This window comes from Cebus imitator, unplaced genomic scaffold, assembly GCF_001604975.1.
Source record: "Cebus imitator isolate Cc_AM_T3 unplaced genomic scaffold, Cebus_imitator-1.0 Scaffold200, whole genome shotgun sequence".
NCBI classification, from domain to species: Eukaryota; Metazoa; Chordata; class Mammalia; order Primates; family Cebidae; genus Cebus; species Cebus imitator.
This window is the reverse complement of record NW_016107515.1, coordinates 2370619-2395358: the sequence shown is the minus strand read 5'-3', so window position 1 is coordinate 2395358 and position 24740 is coordinate 2370619. Positions and strand designations below refer to the sequence as shown.

The following is a 24740-nucleotide window of genomic DNA, read 5'->3' as shown; positions in this document are numbered from 1 at the left end:
AGCAGAAGCCACCATGGGGACCAGACATAATGAAAGGGGCCTGAACTGGCTGGATTCTAGGTCCAGCTTTGTCACCCATTGCCCAATGAGTTAGGACTCAGACAAAGCCAGTTAGTGACAAGGTTTAGATCTCCTATACTAGAATACCTTAGCATGGGCTGGACATGTTTAAAAGACACAGAAACTCCCTGAAAGTACAGTCATGAGCCACATAACAATGTTTCCATCAACAACAGAACATACACGATTGCAGTCCCATAAGATCATAACAGAGAAGAAAAATTCCTGTCGCCTAGTTCCTGACCCTGTGTAGGCTCAGGCTAATGTGTTGTTTGTGTCTCCATTTTTAACTAACAAAAGTTTAAAAGGTAAAAATATAAAATAAAACAATTTTAAATAGAGAAAAAGCTTATAAAATAAGAAAATAAAGAAAGCCATTTTTGTGCAGCTAGGTAATGTGTACTTTAAGCTAAGTGTTATCACAAAAGAGTCCAAAAGTTTGAAAAAATCAATTAGTTTGTAAAATAAAGTTACAGGGAACTAAGGTTAATTTATTACTGAACATTTTTATTAATTTAGTATATTAATTAATTTAGTATAGCTCTGTGTTATTAATTCATAATTCATATTAATTTAGCATAGGCCTAAGTGTATGTATGTATAAAGTCTAAATCGTGTTTAGTAGTATCCTGGGGCTTCACATTCACTCACCATCACTCACCGACTCACGCGGAGCAGCTTCCAGTCCTGTAACCTCCACTCGTGGTAATTGCCCTCCTGGTTGTACCATTTTTTTATTTTTTGCACGGTAGTTTTACTGGACCTTCTCTAGATTTAGTATGTCTAGATACACAAATACTAAAAATGCTTACCGTTGTGTTACAATTGCCTTCAGTGTTCAGCACAGTAACATGCTGTGCAGGTTTGTAGCCTAGGAACAGCAGGCCATACCATTCAGCCTAGGGGTGTAGTAGGCGATCCCATCTAGGTGTGTGTATGTATACACCACCATGTTCACAAGATGACAAAATTGCCTAACACCACATTTCTCAGAGCATACCCCTGTTGTGGTATGCTCAAGTGTGACTTAGTAACTGGCGACTCGTGACTGAATAGGCAAAAGTGCAGTGACTGTGTATGTTCTTGAGAGACCCTAAAGCCTTCATTCCCCACTCAGAAGAATCTATGATCCCAAAACATTAAGGATCACTTAATCTAAATCACCTACTATTTGATCTGAGAATTTCCTGCGTAGCATCCTCTAGAGTTGGTGATTCTATCTCTCTTTGTCCCGAGTGACAGGTATTCAACACTGTGTGAGGCACTCAGTTAGAAAATCACTTCTTAATATCACACAGGCAGGGCAGTGGTCCCCTCGCTCCCATCACACACAGGATTATGGAACAACAGCCATAAGAACATTGAATGGCTTAAAAGTACTTTACAAGCAGAAGGTGCTCCAATTTATTCTTGTTATGTAATTATCACCACAGCATTACCTCTCAAGGTTAATTTTTATCTCAACCATCCAAACTCAAGTGTGACTTAGTAACTGGCTTATCATTATTTTTTATAGCAAAAATAATGACTAGCAGCATCTGGCATCAGAGACTTTGAACAAACCTCGGAAGAAACTGTCAAGGAGGCTCCCCATAGGTTCACGGTCCCTCCTGCACCCAGGGAACTGGGCCATTCTCCTTCCTTTCCTGGGACAACCTGGGCTTCATCCAGGGAATCCCCGTGGGGCAACAGGAGCAGGGTGAAAACCACGGCCGTCACCTCTACAGTTTCTTGTGAATGTATCTACAGCAGCCAGCACCATGAGGCATACAAAGAAAGGGAAGGGGAATTGCCTGAACCCAGGAGGCGGAGGTTGTGGTGAGCCAAGATCACGCCATTGCACTCCATCCTGGGTAACAAGAGCGAAACTCTGTCTCAAAAAAAAAAAAGGGAAGGGACTGCTGATGTGAGAGCGGCAGCGTGGGCACCCCTGTGAGGCTGCCACAGCTGTAGACAAGCTAAATCAGTGCTGTCCAGTCAAAAGTCATGACCCGTGAGAATCCCAACCAGCACGTATTTACAAAGAAATACATTAAAACTGAGGCCGCAGCACAGCTCACATAAGTGAAGGACGGGATCACTTCATGGAGTACTGTTTCAAAATATTTCATTAACATTTTGCTAATATACATGTGTACACTGGATTGTGGCATAAATTATAGTTCTTACTATAAAATACAGTAAAAGAAAGAAAAAAGAAAGAGAGGGCCACTGGTTTAAGCCCCTAACATCCACAGGCAGGCTACAACCCAGCATCTTGAGCCCCCGAGAAGTAAATTTCCTTCCACAGCTGATATTACTGAAGACTGACACTTAGCCAATGATGAAAATGAAAAACAAAACAAAAGCTTGGCAGTCAGCATCCAAACATGCAGATATTACAGAACCTGTCTGATATGGAAATTGATCCTCCTGCCCAGACAGCAAACAACTCATTTAGTAATAAAGTCAGTTCCTCCTTAATGAAGTGGGTTTAATAGTTGATATATCAATAATGACTTAGTGCATTTTTTATGAAGGTGCTGGGAAGCAAGTGCTGTTTCTGAGTCAAAAAGAGTCTCTCAAGCTCCTGCAAAGAAATTTCCCTGAGCTTGTGAGGAATTCAGTCACAGGAAGATCAAGGGATTAAGAGTACTGTAAAAAAATCTTTTCATGCTTCTGGCTAAGATAAATCTAACAGTACGCTGGGTGTCTTCAAGAATACCTCATTTACTCAAAAAATACAATGTTCCCATTTTGTTTATTTGCATTTTAATGTGATTTTTGCTGCTTCTCCTTTCTTTACTCAAGCCACCTGGGCAGTAGCCAGGGAATTCCTAAGGAGCAAAAGGAGGGATGTGAAAACCTCTGCAGCCCCTTCAGAAGTTTCCTATGAATCTATGCGCAATGAAATAGATAAGCATTTTTAAAATAAAAATGCTTTTAGGTCTAATGCTAGGAGATTTAAATCAACAATTAATTTTTATGTTAAAATGGGTTAAAATAGATGCAAAATATTAAATATATAAGCATTCTGAATTAGACTTATGTGAATTTTTCTCCTTTTCTTTCTTTCTTTTTGAGAACAAACCTTTTCATTTACATAGAAATGCTTCAGCTTTTAGATAATTGCTACTTATCTTGTTAGCTACAAACATAACAATAATTAAAGGCTCTGTAAGAATTATGAATTCCAACGAAATTGGCCACTTGTCTCTCTGTGGTGTAAACAGTATCTTATTTGTAACAAATCATCTGCCTTAGTCCCAGCAGAATAAGGTGATATGTATTGCCCAGCACATGAGAAAGATGGCAATTAGGAATTGCTACCAAGTTACTGGAGCCTCACACAAACACCCATCACCTTTGGGGATATGTACAAGATACAAACTTAATTTGATGGATTCCTTTTGTATTGGGATCAAAGTCTCAAAAGGGAAAGTGACAATTGCAGAGAAAATCTGGTGCCATGAAACCAACACTGATTAAGAGAAATGCACACAATTTCACACACCTGCTCACCTTGTTCTCCGATGTGGAAACTCAGCCTGTGCGTACTGTGGGTTGCCACGGGCTGAGACGTGGTCTGTGTATGTTCCCGGCAGCCGCCCATCTCATCACTATTCTTGCCAGCACAGATTTACAGTCGTTCAATATATGGATTTGGTAATGTCTGCATGACAACAACAGACAGAGAAAAGTCAGACGGCAATTGATTCTTGATTGGTGTAAATTTATAGAAAGCATTCTGGCAGGGCCCAAAGGAAATCACTCACCTACCACTCTGTGATGGTAAAACGTTGAAAATTCCACTGACTTGGACTTTGTGATCCTTCAGTGGGAGATGGGCAGATTCCTTAATTTAATTGACAGACACTTTCTAAATAACCAATGCAATCTTACATTACATTATAGTCCATATGGGAGGCATATTTAAACTACTACTTATAACAACTCTTTTTAGAGCCCTTCAAATGGTTTATACAAATTAACTCCCATTTAAGATCTTTTCCAAGTATTTAAGGATACCTAGCAGACATTATGAAACAATGCACTATAAATACATTCAGATTTTTATCATTAATCCCTAACATGCTGTAATTTGAACTTTCCTCCAAATCATGCTATCCATTCCTAGTTGGCCCAAATGGTGAGAATTTACTGTTTTTTAAAATAATTTTGTTTCCCTTTGCTGTCTAGAGGGTGGTTATCATTCTGCCTACTTACCTGTGTCTCTGGAATATTCAGAAGGTTCAGTGGGAAACAATTTGAATATGCAAAGAAGTTATTTTTAAAGCAAGGAAAGTGTTTTCATATGGATTTATTTTGAGCACTCTGCCTTCGCCTCCAGTGGGAACATGTTTCTCTCCAATGCTGAAGCCCCCTCACTGTGTGGTGTCGGACACAGAGGCTGACAGGGCAGGGAAGTGGGGTTTAAGACAGGAAGGCCATCGGCAGTGAGACCCCCACTCACAGCCCTAGATCCCAGGTTATGACACCACCCTTTTGACAACCCAGATTATTACCTAGCAAGAGTGACCCCCAGGCTCAACCGCTCCAATGCCATTTCCTCTGGTTCCAGATAAGATTGAAGATGAGCTGGAAATGACCATGGTTTGCCATCGGCCCGAGGGACTGGAGCAGCTCGAGGCCCAGACCAACTTCACCAAGAGGGAGCTGCAGGTCCTTTATCGGGGCTTCAAAAATGTAAGACCAGCGCAGGCTCTGAAGGCCTGGGGGGGGGCGTTTCCCACGTGAGGCTAAGCTCTCCCCAGTGCTAAGGGAGCTCATAAGGCAGTTTCCCACATGTGAGGCTATACAAGGAAGTCCAGTTCTATAAAGGGGACATGAGAGGGAGATCACCTGGTTAGAAAGGAAGGCTCCAGGTGAGGATGGAGCAACCTCAGGAGACAGGAAACAGCCAACTGCCCAGAAACTTCACAAGGTGGCACAACCTCGGGGAATTCACCCTGGCCCAGGGTCCAGCCTTAGCCCTTAACATAGTGGTATCTTCCAACTTGGTGGTGCCCCCACAATAATGGGATTTAGGCCTGCTGACTTATGCTACCCAGGCTCACCGAGACCCATGTGTAAGCTGAATGTCAGTGTATTAATTTACCATGGGAAATGGAACTGACAGTGGAACCAGACACTCCTCTCCCCTCACTGGGACCTGCTCTCCTTATAAGCCACATGGAAGCCAGCTTATAATCAAAAGTGGAGCCAGAGGATGGGAGGTTCATTGTTTAGCTGTACTTCAAATACATTAATACATTCCTGCATTCTCAGGCCAGTTTGAGAGCTCTCAGATACAATCCTGGATATTAATTTTATTTATTTATTTATTTATTTTTGAAACGGAGTCTCTCTCTATCACCAGGCTGGAGTGCAGTGGCTCCATCTCAGCTCACTGCAACCTCCACCTCCTGGGTTCAAACAATTCTCCTGTCTCAGCCTCCCGAGTAGCTGGGATTACAGGTGCGCACCACCACGTCCAGCTAATTTTTGTATTTTTAGTAGAGACGGGGTTTCACCCTGTTGGCCAGGATAGTCTCCATCTCTTGTCCTCGTGATCCACCCGCCTCAGCCTCCCAAAGTTCTGGGATTACAGATGTGAGCCACCGTGCCCAGCCATTTATTTTTTAAGTTTAACTTTCAGAGTACAATCTTATTCCCAAATCCCGGGGTGGTGTGGAGTGGGGTAGGCTAAAGCAAGGTGCACCTGGTCACCCTCCCTCCAGGTGCAGCCTGTAGGTAGAGCTGAGCTGGGTCAATTCCAAACTGACTACAGCCTCAATGTTTTCCAAAGTGCTGACCCATAGGGATTCCAGCCCCTCCTGGCAGTTATGGGACAGGTGCTGGGATGCCCCTTCCTTCCACACTAGCCTTGACTGCACATACAAAGTGCATGGTTTCCTGCCATTAGGGCTTCTTTCCTTCTGAGCTTGAAGAGGCAGCATTGGCAGCAGGCAGCCCAATTGGAGCAGGATCCTGTGGGAAACTTTCCCAGGCAGGCACTGGGCTCACAGAGAACAGCATCCAGAAAAGAGAAGAAATTGACATCGCTTGATATCTACCATGGACTCAGTAACAGCTAACATAGGTTCATAAAATACCCTTTGGGAAGGTATTGTTAGCCCCATTTTACAGGAAAGGCTATTGAGGATCAGAGACTGGCTTGGCCAAAATCACAAAGTTTAGTATTGGCTGAGCCAGGATTTTAACCCAGATTTTTCTGATCCTAAAGTGCCAAATCTCTCCACTTCACAGTGCCCGTTCTCTGATAATGTCTCATCATTTTGCAAAGCAGCTTCAGTCCTGAGATGGGGCTACTTTGGAGAAGAGGAAAGGCACAGGTGCTTGCCCCATCCCTGCCCCTGGGGATCATGAGGAAACCCAGATGCCAAAGCTGGGCCCAGGCCTCTCCTCCTAGTGCGGGTCCCCAGATGCGTCCTGCTGACTCTCTGTCCTTCCCACAGGAGTGTCCCAGCGGTGTGGTCAATGAAGACACATTCAAGCAGATCTATGCTCAGTTTTTCCCTCACGGAGGTGAGTCTGACCTTGAAAACTATCTTGCCCAGCTCCCTCTCTGGTGAGCAGCCTCCCCTTCCTCCAAGTCCACTCTTGCTTACCATCTGCTTCCATCTCAAGGAAGACAGGACACCTCCCTCATCGTGAGATGTGGGAGTCTCCAAAGCTTTAGCACGAAAGAACTCTCAAAACAAACCCGCCCTGGAAGGGGAAGAAGGGCTGATAATGCAACATCACAAAGTCTCAGAACAGCTCTAGAAAGCAGGTATTGTAACCCCAGATGGGGTAACTGAGTTTCGGAGAAGATAAGCAATGTACTCAAGATTGCACAGCTAGTGGACGGCAGACCAAGACTACATCACATAAGGGTCTGAAACAGAGTTTTGCCATGGTGGCACCACCATTGTGCAGAACACTTTTGATTCTTTTCCTTCAAATAGCTGAGACAAGCTGGAATTTGTAAAAGAACTTTAGTAAATACCGAAGACTATAAAAATAAACTAATCCAAAAAAACGGCGGGGAGCATGAAGCTCTGCTTATTCAGCCTGGTTACAAGTATGTCAGGCCCACAGCAGCTGCTCTGGTGCCCTGCTCGACTCCTGTAGGGCTCTGCTCTGTCCCTATGGGCCTGGGACCACACCAGTGGCTCCTTCTGTGGCCTCCATGTGTCACATGCCACCTTGCATTCTGTCCCCAAGAACTGTCTCCTGCAAGACACCTCCCCTGGATCCTGACAAAATGGAGATCCAAGCATTCCACACACTTCCTAGGCCCTGTTTCTCATGGGCCTTTTTGGCAGCAGACAGATGCCTTCCTAGGTGTGTGGGGGCCCTATCTAGATCAGGTGGGGAGGCAGTTTTGTCCCCTGCAGGCCCCAGAATTGCAGTTTTCTGAGTTCCACTGAGCCACTGTTTATCGAGTTCTCACTGTATGCGAGGCACAGCTCTAGCTTAACATACTTTTTAAACAATTTCAAGAGATAGGTCTTGCTCTCGTCCCATTGTAGAGAGGTAGGAGAGGGAAGCTCAGAGAGGTCGTGTTTGATGACCACAGTCACACAGCTTATGTAGTACAGCAGCATCCAAGCTCAAGTCTGTCTACTCTGAAGTGAGTGCTCATCCCAGGCTCTGCACGGCCGCTCACAACATTGTCATGCAGTCACTACATCATTCATACACTAAGGATTCCGCACGTTGACAGGCAGGAGAATGGTTTTCTCACGATGGCTAGAGGGCGGGACAAGGATTCATCTTACCTTTTGCTAGATCTAACTTCCCACCTACACCCAAAGACCTGAGTTAACAGGCCCCACTCCATAATTTTCTCCTTTCCATCACCCCAGCACCACTCTCCTCTCTTTCTGATCAAAGCCCTGCCTTGTTTGGAAGGTTCCCCCTGTGTGGAATTCCTGCCCCCATCACCTCCCCTCCCTTTCTGCCTTGTAGATGCCAGCACGTATGCCCATTACCTCTTCAATGCCTTCGACACCACCCAGACAGGCTCCGTGAAGTTTGAGGTATGCTCATCTGGGGTTCACTCTAGTGGGTCCCCTGGTTCTACATCACCTCCCCCTCTAAACCTCGAGGCATTGAGGGAAGGGCTGGACCATCAAAGGCTCTCAGTCAAGACCAAAGACACCTTTATCCATTCATAAGTACTTCCTGAACATGGGGAGAAGCAGCAGAAACTTCCCCTGGCCTGCGGGAACTCAGGGGCTTGGGGGACTAATAACAACAGTGTATGAGCTCCTGGGGACACTGCTTCCCAGGTGGCAGCCCTGTACTTAAGGCTTCGTGTGTATTAATTCGTTTACTCTCATCCCCACAATAACCCTATAGGATAAGGTTTTATTATTTATTACCCTTTTACAGAAGAGGAGAGTAAGGCAAAGAGAGACACAGTAGTTTTCCCAAGGTCAAAGAGCGCACAAATGATAAAAGAGGGATTTGAATGCAGGCAGTATGACCCTCAATACAGACTGTTCCTACAGTCCACATCCTCAGCCACTAGACCATATGACCACTGGGATGATAGACAGACCATTGCTCTGTTACCGCCACGGATAAGGCAATAACAGGGCTGGCTGTGTTGATCTGTGTCTCTCAGAGCTCCATTCTTCCTCAAGGGGGCACCTCGCCTAAAAACTGGGGCAGGATAGGAACGGAAGGCGGGAGCCCTTCACTGAGCATAGCCGCATCCTCCAGGCAGACAAGGGGATGCAGGAGGCACCACTCTGAGAGTATCACAGTCTGACCCAAAGACACAGCTTCACCCTGCCTGATGGCTTGTTGGTTAATGTCACTCCTGCCTCTTCCCCTTCTCAGGACTTTGTAACCGCTCTGTCGATTTTACTCAGAGGAACTGTCCACGAGAAACTAAGGTGGACATTTAATTTGTATGACATCAATAAGGATGGATATATAAACAAAGAGGTAAGTAAGCCGGGGCCAGGGGTGTGAGATGGCCCCAGTGAAGGTAACGAACCCAACAGAAAACAGCTCCAGACATGAGTATAGTGCTGTCTGAATGCGGCAGGCTCTGCTTTGGGGCTAACAGAGCTGGTCCCTGGCAAAATAAAGAAGGCCTCCCTCATTGCCCTACCCTGCCCTGTTCCCAAGCACCCAGAGGAGATTAAACAGATTCATTCTCACTGGGTCGCCTAGATTCAGTAGACATTACACAGTGGGTAAATATGACTTGTTTCAGTGGAAAGAGTTACTCTTCCGTAGAGAACCTGCATTTGGGAAGGTTAGCAGCCACAAGTTAAAGCTGAAAGTTGAAATGGTGGAATTGTAGGCAGCACCCAGAAGAGACAAGAAAGGTTTTTAAGGAAGAGGAACCTATGGTTGGGTCATATTGGCCTTAACGTATTTTGCCTACTAATACAACCTCCAAGGGGGTAATGGAAGGTACGGCTGTCTTTAAAGAAATTATCACAAATAATTTATGAATCTTCACCACTTTGCACTTTTAGAACCTCAGAGGACATGTCTCTAGCCAGTGAAACACCCTCAGGTCTATCTCAAAACTCACTTTTGGTATCCACTGTATCCTGGTATCCCAGTGGAAGCTGGAACTTGGCTTCCTGTAACACCCCACTCTCTGAGCTCCCATGTGCCAGGCACAGCGCCTGGAGGTATAGATATCAGTGCTGATCTTCACCACAGCCATGCAAGCTTCTCTCCTTACAGAGGGAAGCTAAAGCTCAGAGAGTTTATCCAACTTTCATTTCTCATTCATTCAGTCATGTTTTTAATTAACACACATTTGAAGGCATACTAGGTGTTCTAGGTGCTGCAGGCAAAGAGGTGAACAATCAGACTGGGCCCCACACTGGAGCAGTATAGAGAGATTGACAATAAACCGGCCAAGAAAGAATTAACAGGTAGAAGATATTTTGGCAGGGAAGGTTAGCAAAGGCCTCTCAAGGGAGGTGTTATCATACTGAAACCAGCTATATAAAAAGCCAGGAAAAGTGTTCCAGGCAGAAGGAACAGCCACTAGAGAGACTTTGAGGCAAGATGCAGCTTCATGTGTTTCAAAAGCAGAAAGACTTCAGATGGCTGCCGATGAAGGTGTGAAGGCAAAGACCAGTGCAGGATGAGGCTGACAGGTCAGCAGAGTCAGATGGTGGAGGGCTAGGGTACGGGGCCCATCCATATCCCCCTGGGAGGCTGTTAGATGAACATGGTTTTCGAAAGACACAAAGGGCAAAAACAGACTCAAAGAGAAAGAAAAACTGACTAGCTCTGTATCATTTAGAGAAATTATATTCACAGTTAAGAACCATTTCCAAATGAAATTATAGGCCCAGGTGGTAGACTGGTGAATTCTAATACCAATCGTACAAAAAAATTTTTAGAAAATAGAGGAGCATGGAACATTTCCCAACTTGTTTTATAAATCCAATAGTACCCTGATACCCAAACCAGAGGGGAAAAAAAAGCTCTTATGTGAGAAAACAACTACAAACCATACTCCCTCATGAGAACAGATACAAAAAGTTTTCACTAAATATTAGCAAATTCAATCCAGCAACATATAAAAAGGATGATACACTACAACTGTGTGAGTTTTTTCTAGGAATGCAAGGTTGGTTTAACATTCAAAAAGCAATCAGTATAATTCACTATATTTAAAGAAATCAAAGGGATATAGACTGGAAAGGAAGAATTAACACTGCCTTTATTTGTACATGGTATAATTGTATGACTAAAAAACCTTAAGAGTCTACAAATAAACTGCTAAAAATAATAAGTGAATTTAACAAAGTGAAGACATGAGTTCTATTTACAAAAAGTCACTTATAATTCTACATGCAACAATCAGAAAATTAAATTAAGAAAAAATAACTTCAAAAAGCAGAAAATACTTTTGAGAAAAATTCAACAAAATAGGTGCAAGACTCATACACTGAAAACTATAAAATATTGCTGAGATAAAGTAAAAAACTAAATAAACACAAAGATATATCATGCTCATGGGTTGGAAGGCCCAATATAGTTAAGATGTAGATTCTCCAAATTTTATTTATAGGTTTAGTGCAATCTCAATAAAAATCCCAGCAGTTATTTTGTAGCACTTGATATGGGGATGCAAAAAAAACTAAAATAACCAAAACAACTGCAAAAAGAACAAAGCTGAAGAACTAAACCTACCTTACTTCAAGACTTAATGAAAAGGTGCAGTAGTCAAGATGGTGGGGAATTGGCATAAAGATGGACATGTAGATCAATGGATCAAAATAGAGAGTCAAAAAAAACTAAAAGTAGAGCTACCAGATGACCCAGCAATCCCACTGCTGGGTATATACCCAAAATAAAGAAAATCAGTATATCAAAGAGATATCTGCACTCCTATGTTTGTTGCAGATCTGTTTCTAACAGCCAAGATTTGGAAGCAACCTAAGTGTTCATCAACAGGTGAATAGATAAAGAAAATGTGGTACTTATACACAATGGAGTAATATTCATCCATAAAATAGAATAAGATTTAGTCATCTACAACAATGTGGTTGGAACTGGAGGTCATTATGTTAAGTGAAATATACCAGGCACAGAATTACAAACATCCCAATGTCTCTTGTATTTGTGAGATCTAAAATTCAAAACAATATGAAGATAGAGAGTAGAAGAATGGCTACCAGAGGCTGGGAAGGATAATAGTGGGGCTGTGGAGGAAGCTGGGATAGTTAATGGGTGCAAAAAAATAGAATTAATGAGTAAAGCTTGGTATTTGATAGCACAACAAGGTGACTGTAGTCAATAATAACTTAATTGCACATTTTAACTAAAAAAGTATAATTGGTTTGTTTGTAACACAAAGGATAAATGCTTGAAGAGATGGATGCCCATTTCTCATGATGCGATTATTACACATTGCATGCTTGTATCAAAACTTGTCATGTACCCCATAAATATATATACCTACTATGTGCCCACAAAAATTAAAAATTAAAAATTTTTTTTTAAATAGAGATAGGGCCACCCATATGTCAATGCAACAGTTGCCAAAAAGAGTCAATAATAATGGAACTGGAGGTCATTATTATTTTATTAAGTAAAATAAACTAAGCACAGGAAGACAGACACTCCATGTTCTCTCTTATTTGTGGGATCAAAAAATCAAAACAATATGATATAAAACAATAAATATTAATTAATTAATATATTAATATAAAATAATAATATTAAATTTATAAAATGAGTTTAGAACATTTCAAAGCGGAAAGAACTGTGTTTTCAACAAGTGGTTTTGTAACAGCTGTATATCCATTTGGAAACAAAAATGAACCTTAACCTTAACCTCATGCCAAACATAAAAATCAACTTGGACTGGATTCTAGACTTAAATATTAAAACAAAAGCTGTTCTCTTAAAGAATACGTAGGAGAAACATTCTCACAACTTTGGAGTAAGAAAGGATAAAGAATCATTTTTTAAAGTAGATAAATTTAAATTTATCAAAGTTAAAAATTTCTATGCCTTAGAAGACACCTTTAAGAAAATGGAAATGCAAGCCATGGACTTGGAAAAAATGTTGGAAATTATATACCAGATATATAAAGATACCAAGATACCAATCCAATATAAAGACTGGTATCCAAAATATATAAGGAACATTTATAACTTAATACAAAGATAAACAATTTAATTTAAAATAGGCAAAAGATTTGAAGAGATACTTAAGAAAAGAAGATATGTGAATGGTCAGTAAGCCCGTGAAAGTTTGCTCCAATCACTGATCTTCAAAGAAACGCAAATTATAATGAAATATAATTGCACAGAATGGCCACAATTAAAAAGACTGACAATACCAAGCATTGGCAAAGATGTGGCGCAATAGAAACTCTCATAGGTAGCTGACAGAAATGTAAATGACACTTTGGAAAACATTTTGGCATCTTTGATAAAGCTCAACACATACTTAACATACAACCCAGAAATACCATTCAGGTCAGGCATGGTGGCTCACACCTGTAATCCCAGCACTTTGGGAGGCTTAGGCAGGTGGATCATTTGAGCTCAGGAGTTCAAGACCAGCCTAGGCAACATGGTGAGACCCAGTCGCTACTAAAAATACAACAAAAAAAAAAAAAAAGAAGAAGAAAGAAAAAGAAAAAGTCAGACATACAGGTGAGCACCTGTGGTCCCAGCTACTCAGGAGTCCAAGGTGGGAGAATTGCTTAACCTCGGGGAGTGGAGGTTATAGTGAGCTGAGATCGCCCCACTGCACTCCAGCCTGAGTGTCAGAGCAAGACTCTGTCTCAAAAAAAAAAAAGAAAAGAAGTCCCACTCCTGGGTATTAACCACCCCAAATATATATATATAATTCCATAAAGACCTGTACAAAGATGTTCATAGCAGCTTTATTCATAGTAATCCCAAAACTTAAATGACCCAAATGTCTGTCAACAGGATAATGAGTAAATACATCATAGTTTATTCATTCAATGAAATATTACGCAGCAGTAAAAGGAAATGATACGGTTCCATGCAACAATGTGCATGAAGTCATAAACCTCATGCTGAGTGAATGAAGCCAGACTCGAATGAGTGTTTATACTGTTTGACTCTATTTACATGAGATTTTAGAAAATGCAAATTAATCTATAGTAACAGAAATTAGATCTGTGGTTCCCTAGTGACAAAGGTTGAGAGGCAGTCATTGCAAAGAAGTATGAAGGAATGTCTTTTGGTTACGAAAATGTTCTATATCTTGAGTGTGGCGGAGATACGCTTGTCAAAATCCATCAAACAGTACACTTAAAATGGTTGAATTTGTTATAAATAAATTATGCTCCAATAAATTTGATTTTTTTAACTTGGTATAAGCAGGAAGTGCCTAACTGATAAAAGATATTTTTTTAAAAAATGTGTTAAAGGAGAAAATCCTGTGAAATAAAGCAGTTAAGAGAAAATAAGAACCCAATCTCATTCAAACTACAGATCACATATCTTTAATGAGATACTAGGAAGTTAATCCCAGTCCTCTGTTTAAAGGCTCTTACCTGTAATTCCAACACTTTGGGAGACTGAGGCAGGAGGATGGGTTGACCACAGGAGTTCAAGACCAGCCTGGTCAACATAGAGAGAGCCTGTCTCTTCAAAAGAAAAATTTAAAAATTACCTGGGTGTAGTGGCACATGCCTGTGCTCCCAGCTACTCCAGAGTCTGAAGCAGGAGGATAACTTGAGCCCAGGAGTTCAAGACTGCCCCTATCTGTGATCGCTCCACTGCACTCCAGCCTGGACAACAGAGCAAGACTCTTCCTCAAAAAATAAAATAAAATAACAAAGAAAAGCACATGACTAAGACAAGGTTTATTCCAGGAATGCAGGAATAGTCCAACAGTAGAGAAAGTCTGTTAAATAATTCATCATATTAATATATCAAAAGACTAAACCATTTGATGCTAAAATCACATTTGATATAATTTACCATTTATTCATAATAATTTTCAAGATTCAGTTAATTAGGAATAAAATACTTCTTCGGCATAATGGAAAATACCCCATCCTAGTACACAGCTTCATACTTCATGGTAAGATGCAGAGATTCTCACTGAAGGGAAGATGAGGCAAGAGTGCACACTGTCGAATATCACCACCATTTAACATTTCCTGAAGTTCTTCAAATACAGTGAAACAGAAGAAGAAATGAGATCTAAATAAGAAAAGTTACAACATTCCTTGTTAAAGACATGATTTTCTACCTGAGAAAAAAAGACAGCAAGAAGATCCATTTAAAACAATTAGAACTTATAAAAAGGTGGCAAAATGTCTGGTAATAAAATACATACACAAAAAGAAATGGCATAGCCAATATATCAGTTGTGACTAGCTAGAAAATTGTAACAAAAATATTCTAATTGTAATCACGATAAAATTTAAGGCACATGAGCATTTTAAAATATCCATAATTTAGATGAAGAGAAAGAAAAATTTGGTAAGTAGAGAAACATACCATGAAAGAGTATATATATAAAGATAGCAATATTGTAATGATAGCAATTCTTCTATAATTAAATTTATTTCATTTTGAATCAAAATGAAAGTGTTATTTGGGGAGGGTATGTGGCACAGTTGTTATAAAGTTACATTGGAAGATTAATCAGATAAGAATAGCAAAGATAATTTTCAAAAAGGAGAAAAATGGGATTTGTTCTACCAGATACTGAAATATATAATAAGGCTGAAACTATTAGAATATTATAATATCAGAGAAAGAACAGGTAGATCAATGGAACAGACTAGAAAGCCCAGGTACAAATAACATCTTGGTTTATAATAAAGGGAACATATTGAATAGAGATCAGATAGGTAATTAATAATTAAACGATTCTGGGAAAACTGGTTAGCTATTTTGGCAATAGGTAAGTAAATGTTCTTACTTAGTACTATAAATCCAAAGTCACTATAAATATATATAGTTGATTTTTAACTAAAAAATAACTAAAAGTCTTATGTAAATATCTGATCATAAAATGGGCAAAGCATAAAATCAAAGTTAGAAATATTTTTTTAATTATTGATGGCTTTATACTGTAAATATTTTAAAATTCTGTATATCAAAAAATATAAACAAAATTGAAAAGCAAGTGACAAACTTGTTAAAAAATATCTGCAATTTATGATAACAGAAAGGATTGACATTCCTCAGTAGGCAATCATTTTAACAAAGCCAAGAGTCATATTTATCATGCTTATCTTTGTATTTCTTTGACACAATATCTAGCACATGGTAGATGCATTAAAATATCTTTTACATAAATTTAAAATCTATTAAGAGATTTTAACAATTCCATAAATCTACCCAAATATATAAAGAGCTCTCACAATCCAGTCAGAAATAGATGAACACAATGAACAAGGCAGAGGAACAAATAGTTCATGAGAAAATAAATAAAAATAGTCAACACATATATCAGAAACCTCACTAAGAAAGTAATGTATATCTTTAAAAACAATGAATTATCGCTTATCTATTACATTGCAAAGATTTTGTAAAAATCTTTGTTGAAGGTTGGTAAAAGTGGTTTTTCATACATAGTTGCTGAGAGTGTTCTGATACAAAATTTCTAAAAGGTATTTGAGGAATATGTATCAAAAGCATTGAAAGTTATGCATCCCATTCTCCTTATAAACCACATCTTGGTATATGTCCCAAGGAAATAAAAAATAGACACAAAGACTTAAAAGCAAGAAGAGTCTTCAGGTAATAGTCCCCCAAAATGTGATAACCATAATACCAACTAATAGCAGATTTGTAAAATGAATTCCAGTAAATACATATAATGGAATAGCAGGTGGCCACTTAAAATCATGAAAGAGTACTGTAAAATAAACATTAGTATGATACATTACATTTTAAAATCACTTAATAAAGTAGTATGTGTGATATCTCAATTTTATAAACAACTAAATGCTTGCATACACATGCAAATATATGATCCTCTAAAGTCTTCAAATACTACCTTGCAAAAATATATAAAGAAAAAAATGTAGAAAGGGGATTTATACTACGTGGTCTTCAACTTTGGTTCACTCATTATTTCATCACTGAATAACCTTACTAGCTCCTGCTCCCTTTTTGTAATCCACAAACTGGACAGAATTGTCCCCATTAATCCATCAGACCTCCCTGGAGGGCAGAATTAATAAAGTATCCCTTAAAAGAAAAAGAAAGTGTGGATAAGTAGCTTCTTAGAAAAGATAGGAGGCTCTTCTCCTGGCAATCATTTGGAGATAGTCTAATCCAAGTTGTAGGCAGTGAAAATCCTGAGAGAGCAACATAATTGCTCTTTGAGTCCTTTCTGTGATTACGGGGAAAAAATCAGACAGAAAAAACATCAATGGCCATGTAAATGTGAAGGGCTTGTAAAGCACACATTTTAAAATAAATACATGGATAAAGACATATATTTCCTGGTTCTATCTGTTGAGGGCACCTCAGAGCAATCACATCCCTGTAGCAGTAAGCATACCTAGCACCTAGACCTTGATTTCTAAATAGCATTCTTCAATCAAAAGAGCCAGTCTTCTTGGAGAATAGTTGATTCCAAGATTGGGGAAAAGTAAATATAAGATGAGCCTGGAGTACTTTATCATGCTGGAAGATATGAAATTGCTAAAAAATAAAAGAAAACTGCAGGAGTCAACCTGAAGGAGCTCACAATAGCCAGAATGAGAGCAATTTGACCAAAATTAAAAATTATTAAGTATTGGATTATAACCTGTAAAATATGGTGAATGTCCATGAGTCCCTGTTAATGTAAATAAATGACTAAATATATAAATAAATGCAGGAGAGAGGGCAGCTCTTCCTTACAGAAGAATGTTAATTAATAAATATAGAAGGAATAAAGGAAATACAAAATTGCTGTTAGGCAAACACTACAGTAATAATTTTTGCAGGCAAGATCCACTGAAAGATACTAAATCAGTAAGGAAACTTCACAGATACCATCTTAAGCGAGTGATCAAAGTCAACATTATCAATAATAAGACATCTCAACGCTATGTAACTCCCTGATATGATGCATTGAGAAGGTTATAACATCACTTCTGTGGTATTCTTGCCAAAAATGCATAACTTCAATCTAATCATAAGTAAACCAGGGAGTAGCTCAAATTGAGAGACATTTCACAAAAAACTGACCTATACTCATATCAAAAGTGTGAGATCCTGAAAGACAAGGAAAGAAAGAAACTCAGGCTGGGAATGGTGGCTCATGCCTATAATCCCAGCACTTTGGGAAGCAAAGGCAGGAAGATCACTTGAGTCCAGGAGTTTGAGACCAGCCTGGGCAACATGGCAAAACCCCATCTCTACAAAAATTAGCCAGGCATGGTGGTATGTGCCTGTAGTCCCAGCTACTTGAGACGCTGAGGTGGGAGGATCACTTGAACCCAGGAGGTTGAGGCTGCAGTGAGCCGTGATTGTGCCACTGCACTCCAGCATGGGTGACAGAGCAAGACCCCATCTCAAAAAAAAAAAAGAATGAGAAACTCATGCAGATTAGAAGAGACTAAGGAGACACCACAAATAAATGCAATGTAGAATCATTGAAAGGAAAAAAGACAGTTGAAAAGCTGATAAAATTTGAATAAGCCCTGTAGTTTAGTTAATAATAGTGTGGCATGTTAATTTCCTGGATTTGATCATTGTGCTCTGGTTATGCAGGTTAGTAACATGAGAGGAAACTGGGTGAAAGGTATTATGAACTGTACACTATTTTGTAACTTTTCTGTAAGTCTAAAATTATTAATAATAGGTGAAAATTAAACAACAACAACAAAAAATAAGCATATGGAATAAGACTATCTCCTGGGTCTCTGTAGAAACCACATCAAACATCCCAAACACTCTTTTATCCCCATTCCGACTTGGGCCAGAATGATCAGAATAATGGTTCCTAACGTACCTTGATAGACATGGAAACTCCCAGGACCTAGTCCTAAGTTCTAATTCAATAGGGTTGGGGTGGACTTGAGAACTGACCTTTTTAGTAAGGCCCTCAGCCTGTGGAACTATTGGCCTCATGTGCCCTGTGGATATTCTTAGCTGTTGGTTCATTTTCCTTAACTTAAAACAGTGGCAGACCCTAGGGGAATTTTTTAATCTCTAGGCTAGAACATTAACTTTTTTAAAATTCAGAATAATATTTTATTTGCCTCCTGTCTGTGAATGGGGATCCCACACATCACCCCTCACTAAAGACAATGCCCATAACAAAGTAACCTCCCCATGAACTTCTGAGGGCTTTAAGAATTATCTACCATCTAACTCCCTATCACCTACTAAAGAAGGACCTCACCTTTTAATCACTTTCATTGGCATGGGGCATAAGGATCTCCAAACACTGTCACCTAGAAAAAGCTTGACCTCATCTTTCCCACACTGTGTGCTTCTATGTCCCTGCTCCAGGAGATGATGGACATTGTCAAAGCAATCTATGACATGATGGGGAAATACACATATCCCGTGCTCAAAGAGGACACTCCAAGGCAGCACGTGGACGTCTTCTTCCAGGTAAGAGTACACACCCTGCACATGAGCTGTAAGCCCAGCCTAGATGAAGTCAACCCACAAGCATCTAAGCAAGTGATTTGTGTCCAACCCTGTACTAAGCATGGCTGGAAACAGAAAAGAATTATAAGATACATTGTCCTCAAGAAACAAATGATCTCCTTAAGCTGAAAGTGTACACAACAGAAGAGAACAAGAAAGTATATCATTAAATGTTAGCGGTATAGGATGAACTCTAAATCCATAAAAATTGGGGAATCAGAGTAAACATGGAAGACTTCATTAATTACATTTGTGGAGGTGTTAAGCATTTGTGTCTGGGCAGTAATGGGAAATAAGATTGGAAACTAGGATAGGGCCGGATTGTGAGACCTTTAAATGGAAGAGTTTAGCCTTGCTCTGGTACAGGGGGGGCAGCTACTGCTGATCCTTGACTAGGGGAGTGGTGTGATCATTGGGGCATTTTAGGAAAAAATTAATCTAGCAATGGAGTATCAGAGAGTATCAGAGCTCATTCTAGTCCAACCTCCCACTTTTCAGATAGGAAAAGAGAGTCCTTTCTGGCCTTGAGCAAGTTTATATGACAAGTAAAGGCCAGAATCAGAACTTCTTATACCCAGTGTTTTGCCAGATGGACAGAGTGGTAGGGAGTCTACAGAAGACGCAGAATAAGCCAGCAGCGAGGTGATGAGTGTCCAGAGCAAGTCTTTCGATTTAAGGAAGCTCATGGGGTCAAAGTGTTATAATTAGGGCGTAATTGGAATTGTCTGGCCAGTGAAAGACAACTCTCACTCTCAAGGCAAAGTTGGTTAATGAAATGAGCTCCAGCAAGAAAGCAGGGGAGCAAGCTTTGGAAGGAAGATCACCAGATTCCATAAAGTGCTTTCTGTTATGTCTTTCAGAAAATGGATAAAAATAAAGATGGCATCGTAACTTTAGATGAATTTCTTGAATCATGTCAGGAGGTAAGGAGAGATCTCAGCTCACAATAATTCTACATCTGGGAAAGGAAATCTGGGGCTTGGGGACCTGCCAAAGGAAAGTGATAAGAAACCTGCACATACCTGCAACCCCTCCCATCAGAGCCAATGACACCAGCAGCAACTGTGGTTCCACTCCTCAGCCTGGCCTGTGGTTGGTCTTGGCTAAGCACAGGACTGAATGGAGACCCTAAGTAGGAGTCTGTGGGAACGTGAAAACTCACAGGGGGTCTCTCTGAAGATTGACTTCCCAAAAAGGCAACACCATTATGTTTTAGCCTGCCTCTGGCTTAATGCCTCATTCCCCAGACTGCAAAGGAGGAGCCAGGGGGAAAAGATCTACAATTGTGTGATTCTCAAACCAGAGTGTACATAAAAATTGCCTAGAATGATTCTGAAAATGTATACTTCTCGGCCTCAATCTCAGAGACTATAGATCTGGGTCACTTTAACACAAAGGCCCTAGGCCAGTGCTTCTAAAACTTTAATGTATGAGACAATAACCTTGAGAAGGTCTTATTAAAATGCAGATTCTAATTCCATAGGTCTGGGGTGGGGCCTGAGATGTTACTTTTCTCACATTCTCCACAGTCACACTGGTGATGCTGGTCCTGAGAACACAACTTTCATTAAGTCTAACTAATAAACTGGCCCCAGAGTCACTACTAGAGACTGAACTGGAAATAATTGCTTCATCTACTTTTGGGAAATGCATTTGTACCCCCACATTATTTTAGAAATGTACAGTTACTCTGAGCTGCAGCCAAGAAGAATAGCAAACGTAAGAAAGCAGGGGAGAAGTTGCTAGCACGCACTGAGCCCCTACTGAGTTTCAAGCACATACACAAACATCACAGCTGCCCTGTTATGTAGATGTCCTATATACAGGGTGATACCCAAGATATTTAACAGCTAGAATGGAATGAACGCTGACTCTCTTGGGGGTGAGTTCTCACTCTGTTAATTCCCTCGAGAGCTGGTTGTAAAACAGCCTAGCACCTTCCCCACCCCAACCTCGCTTCCTCTCTCACCATGGGATCTCTGCACACCCAGCTTCCCTTCACTTTCCACTGTGAGTGGAAGCAGCCTGAAACATGCACCAGATGGAGATGCCTGGCTGAACTTTGCAGCCACCAGAATACTGAGCCAAATAAGCCTATACTGACATTAACCTTCTCATTTCTGATATTGATAATCTGAAAAGCAGTCTTAATAAGCATTTATCTACTTTACTGATTTATTTTTGAGAGAGCTTTGGGGGGTTTTCTTATTGTATGTCTGTATTGCATGTTCTGTATTTTACATTTTTCTATTATATCTTCTCTGAGTTATAGTATTGAATGTAGAAAAATTCTCAAATGTTGGGTAGTAAGCAATAAACTTCTAATTCATGGTTCAGATAAGAAAATATCTTGAATTAAAATAAAATGAAAATATGACATATCAAAATTTGTAGGATTGAAAGCAGTATTCTAGGAATGCAAGGTTGGTTTAACATTCAATAATTGATCAGTGTGATTTATCACATTAATAGAATAAAGAGAGAAAAATATAATCATCTCAGTGGATGTATAAAAATAATTTTATGAAATGCAGTTGTTCAGAGCTTCTTAAGCAACTCAGTGTTTTACTAGATGATTTCCTTCTTCTGAATTCTTCTGTAAGCCTACAGGTGGTGCTTCTTACTTTGAGCTGATTACTTCCTAGGTTCCCACCCTTACGTGTTATTTTTCATACCCTTGTAGTTTTCTCCATACAGGAAACCCATGCTTGAGATTTGTTAACCAGAGTTACAGAGCTCTCAGGGAAGAGTCTCAGAGTTCTAACCATCCTCTTCCCCTCCTCCTTTCCCAGGATGACAACATCATGAGATCTCTCCAGCTGTTTCAAAATGTCATGTAACTGGTGACACTCAGCCATTCGGCTCTCAGAGACATTGTACTAAACAACCACCTTAACACCCTGATCTGCCCTCGTTCTGACTTTACACTCCAACTCTTGGGACAGAAACACCTTTTACACTTTGGAAGAATTCTCTGCTGAAGACTTTCTATGGAACCCAGCATCATGTGGCTCGGTCTCTGATTGCCAACTCTTCCTCCTTTCTCTTCTTGAGAGAGACAAGATGAAATTTGAGTTTGTTTTGGAAGCATGCTCATCTCTTCACACTGCTGCCCTACAGAAGGTCCCTCTGCTTGAGCTTAAACAGTAGTGCACAATATTCTGCTTATGTGCCCCCAGCCCACTGCCTCCAAGTCAAGCAGACCTTGGTGAATCTGGAAGGAAGAGGACCTGAGCCAGATGCACACCATCCTCTGATGGCCTCCCAAACCAATGTGCCTGTTTCTCTTCCTTTGGTGGGAAGAATGAGAGTTATCCACAACAATTAGGATCTGTCATGACCAGATTGGGAGAGCCAGCACCTAACATATGTGGGATAGGACTGAATTATTAAGCATGGCACTGTCTGATGACCCAAACTGCCCATGTCATTTGTTTCCAGAAACAAAGACCAATAATTCTCTCACACTAGCATTTGTGCTGGTAGTGCAAGTCCTTTAACATGTCCAGGAAGGGAGCCATTGCCCAGTGGTCCATATCTCCACCCCATCCCCTGCTTGAGCCCAGCGCTGCATGTCCCTCCCAAGAAGCCCAGAATGCCTGCAAATTGCTGTAATTTTATACCATGTTCTAACCAATAAACAGAACTATTTCTTACATGGTCAATCACTTCTTCATGACTCCGTTAGGTAGGAGAGGTAAGCTGTGAAAAGGGAAGGCTAGAACATTCATTTAACATCCAGTAATTAGTGCAGTTGTACCTACATATGTGTGAGGGACTGGTTCCAAGACTCCCCATACCAAAACCTGTAGATACTCAATTCCCACAGTCAGCCCTGAGGAACCCGCGTTTACAAAAAAATTGGGCCTCCATATATGCAGGTTTCACATCCTATAAATACTGCATTTTCTATCATATTTGGTTGAAAACAGTCTACATGTGAGTGGACCCATGCCATTTAAACTAGTGTTGTTGGAGAGTCAACTGTACTTATGTTGTGCCAGGTCTGTGCCAGGCAGTGACTTCATCCTCCCCAGTCCCCAGGTCATCCCCAGCAAACATACAATCCAAATGCAAATACTGTAACCAAATGCAAATGCAACTTCAAGACAAGACCCTTCTCAACACCTTGCTTCCAAAAAGATTGCCACCTATAAGATCCTCTGATATGGAAAGTCTGGAGCCCCTGTGGTGTGGGCGGGTGTGCAGAGATGAAGAGGATGGCAGGGCCTCCTGCTGAGAGATTTTAGGGTTTCAAGGATGATCAAGTGGTTTCAGCCTATAACCAGCAAATGATTACTCACATTGAACACTGTGGGTCTTGGTTTCACCATTTGACATCACATTTAAAAGATTAAAAGCTAACAGTAGCATTCTTGGAAAGAAAGCAATTTACTGAACCCCAATTTTGTGCCAGGTGCTGCACTAGGGGCTTTATATACATTATCTTATTTATACTCATGTGAAGCATTCCAGATGGTTAGAGTCCTGGTTGTACTGATGAGGTTGCTGAAACTCAGAGAGGTAAGGAGGACCTGCGTAAGACAGCACGGCCAACAGAGACTCCACAGGGAGACTAAACTCTTCTCCCTCTATCATAGACCCTTCCTACAAGGGGATCCTGCCTCACCCCAAGTATGAGGATACTTCCCACAAATCTCATTCTTCTGAAGTCAGTTCAGAGAGGCATCGGTATCCTTTGAGCCTGTGTAACAGATGGGGAAACAGATGTAGAAAAGGGGAATATCTCAGCAGCCATGGTCACTGGTAGGGGCAGGCCACCAAACCTCCTGCATTCATGGCACATCCCACTCAGATGGCCATTGGCTGCTGCCTCTCATGGTTGGAAATTGTAGGTGCGATGATGAGGATTTGTTGGATAGTTCAGATCTGTTCCTCTGGGCTTCCTGCATGTAGCCAGGTGGTCCCCTAAGGCTTTTGGGCATGTGACTGGTCCCCAGCAAGGCATCCACTTAGGCCCAGGAGAAGATCTGTCCTCGAGATTCTTCCCATATGGGGTCTTAACCTGCGTCTTGAGGCTGTATGATGTCTATGCCAGTGTTCTCTGCCCTGGCTGCACATCAGAATCACCTGGGAGCTTTGAAAAATGCTAGCACCTGACTGCCATGGCAGACCAATTGAAGGAACATCCCTGAAGGGGGGACCTCAGCATCAGAATTCTTTAGAAGCCACCCAGGTGAGTGTATTGGGCACACAGGGCTAAGTGGGGAACGGACACATCTAGAGCTGGGCGTGAAGTGCATGGTCTGAACCATCCTCTGGCCACAAGGATCAATTCAGGGATAGGCTTGAGACCCACACTAGTTCAAATGGCATGAATCTCCAAACTTGTGCCGGGAATAATGAGACAAAGATATTCTCCTTTACCAGACATGAATGAGAACGCACATAGCCCTAGGACCTGCTGGTAACTATTTAGGAATTATGAGAGTTTATCTAATAATCAGAGGTTTAATAAGACAGACATCACATAAGGCAAGACAGAGAGAAGAAAAAAAACAACGAAGCAAGCAGAAACTGAGCCCTTGATGACATCATTTATCTGCTAGATCAGCTGCTTCTGAAGCTAGACATAC

General features: G+C 40.8%; 1 protein-coding gene across 4 annotated transcripts in view; it reads left to right on the top strand.

The window, feature by feature from the left end:
• KCNIP1 (potassium voltage-gated channel interacting protein 1) overlaps positions 1-22801 on the top strand; it is a 390129-nt gene extending 367328 nt beyond the window's left edge. For all 4 annotated transcript variants that reach the window (XM_037745428.1, XM_017547702.2, XM_017547701.2 and 1 more), the window contains 7 exons: positions 4622-4746; positions 6519-6588; positions 8017-8087; positions 8896-9003; positions 19000-19104; positions 20004-20066; positions 21936-22801. In XM_037745428.1, coding sequence (XP_037601356.1) covers positions 4622-4746; positions 6519-6588; positions 8017-8087; positions 8896-9003; positions 19000-19104; positions 20004-20066; positions 21936-21983 — 590 coding nt within the window. In that variant the 3' untranslated portion in view covers positions 21984-22801. The remainder of the gene's footprint in view (positions 1-4621; positions 4747-6518; positions 6589-8016; positions 8088-8895; positions 9004-18999; positions 19105-20003; positions 20067-21935) is intronic.
• The last annotated feature ends 1939 nt before the right edge of the window (positions 22802-24740 follow it).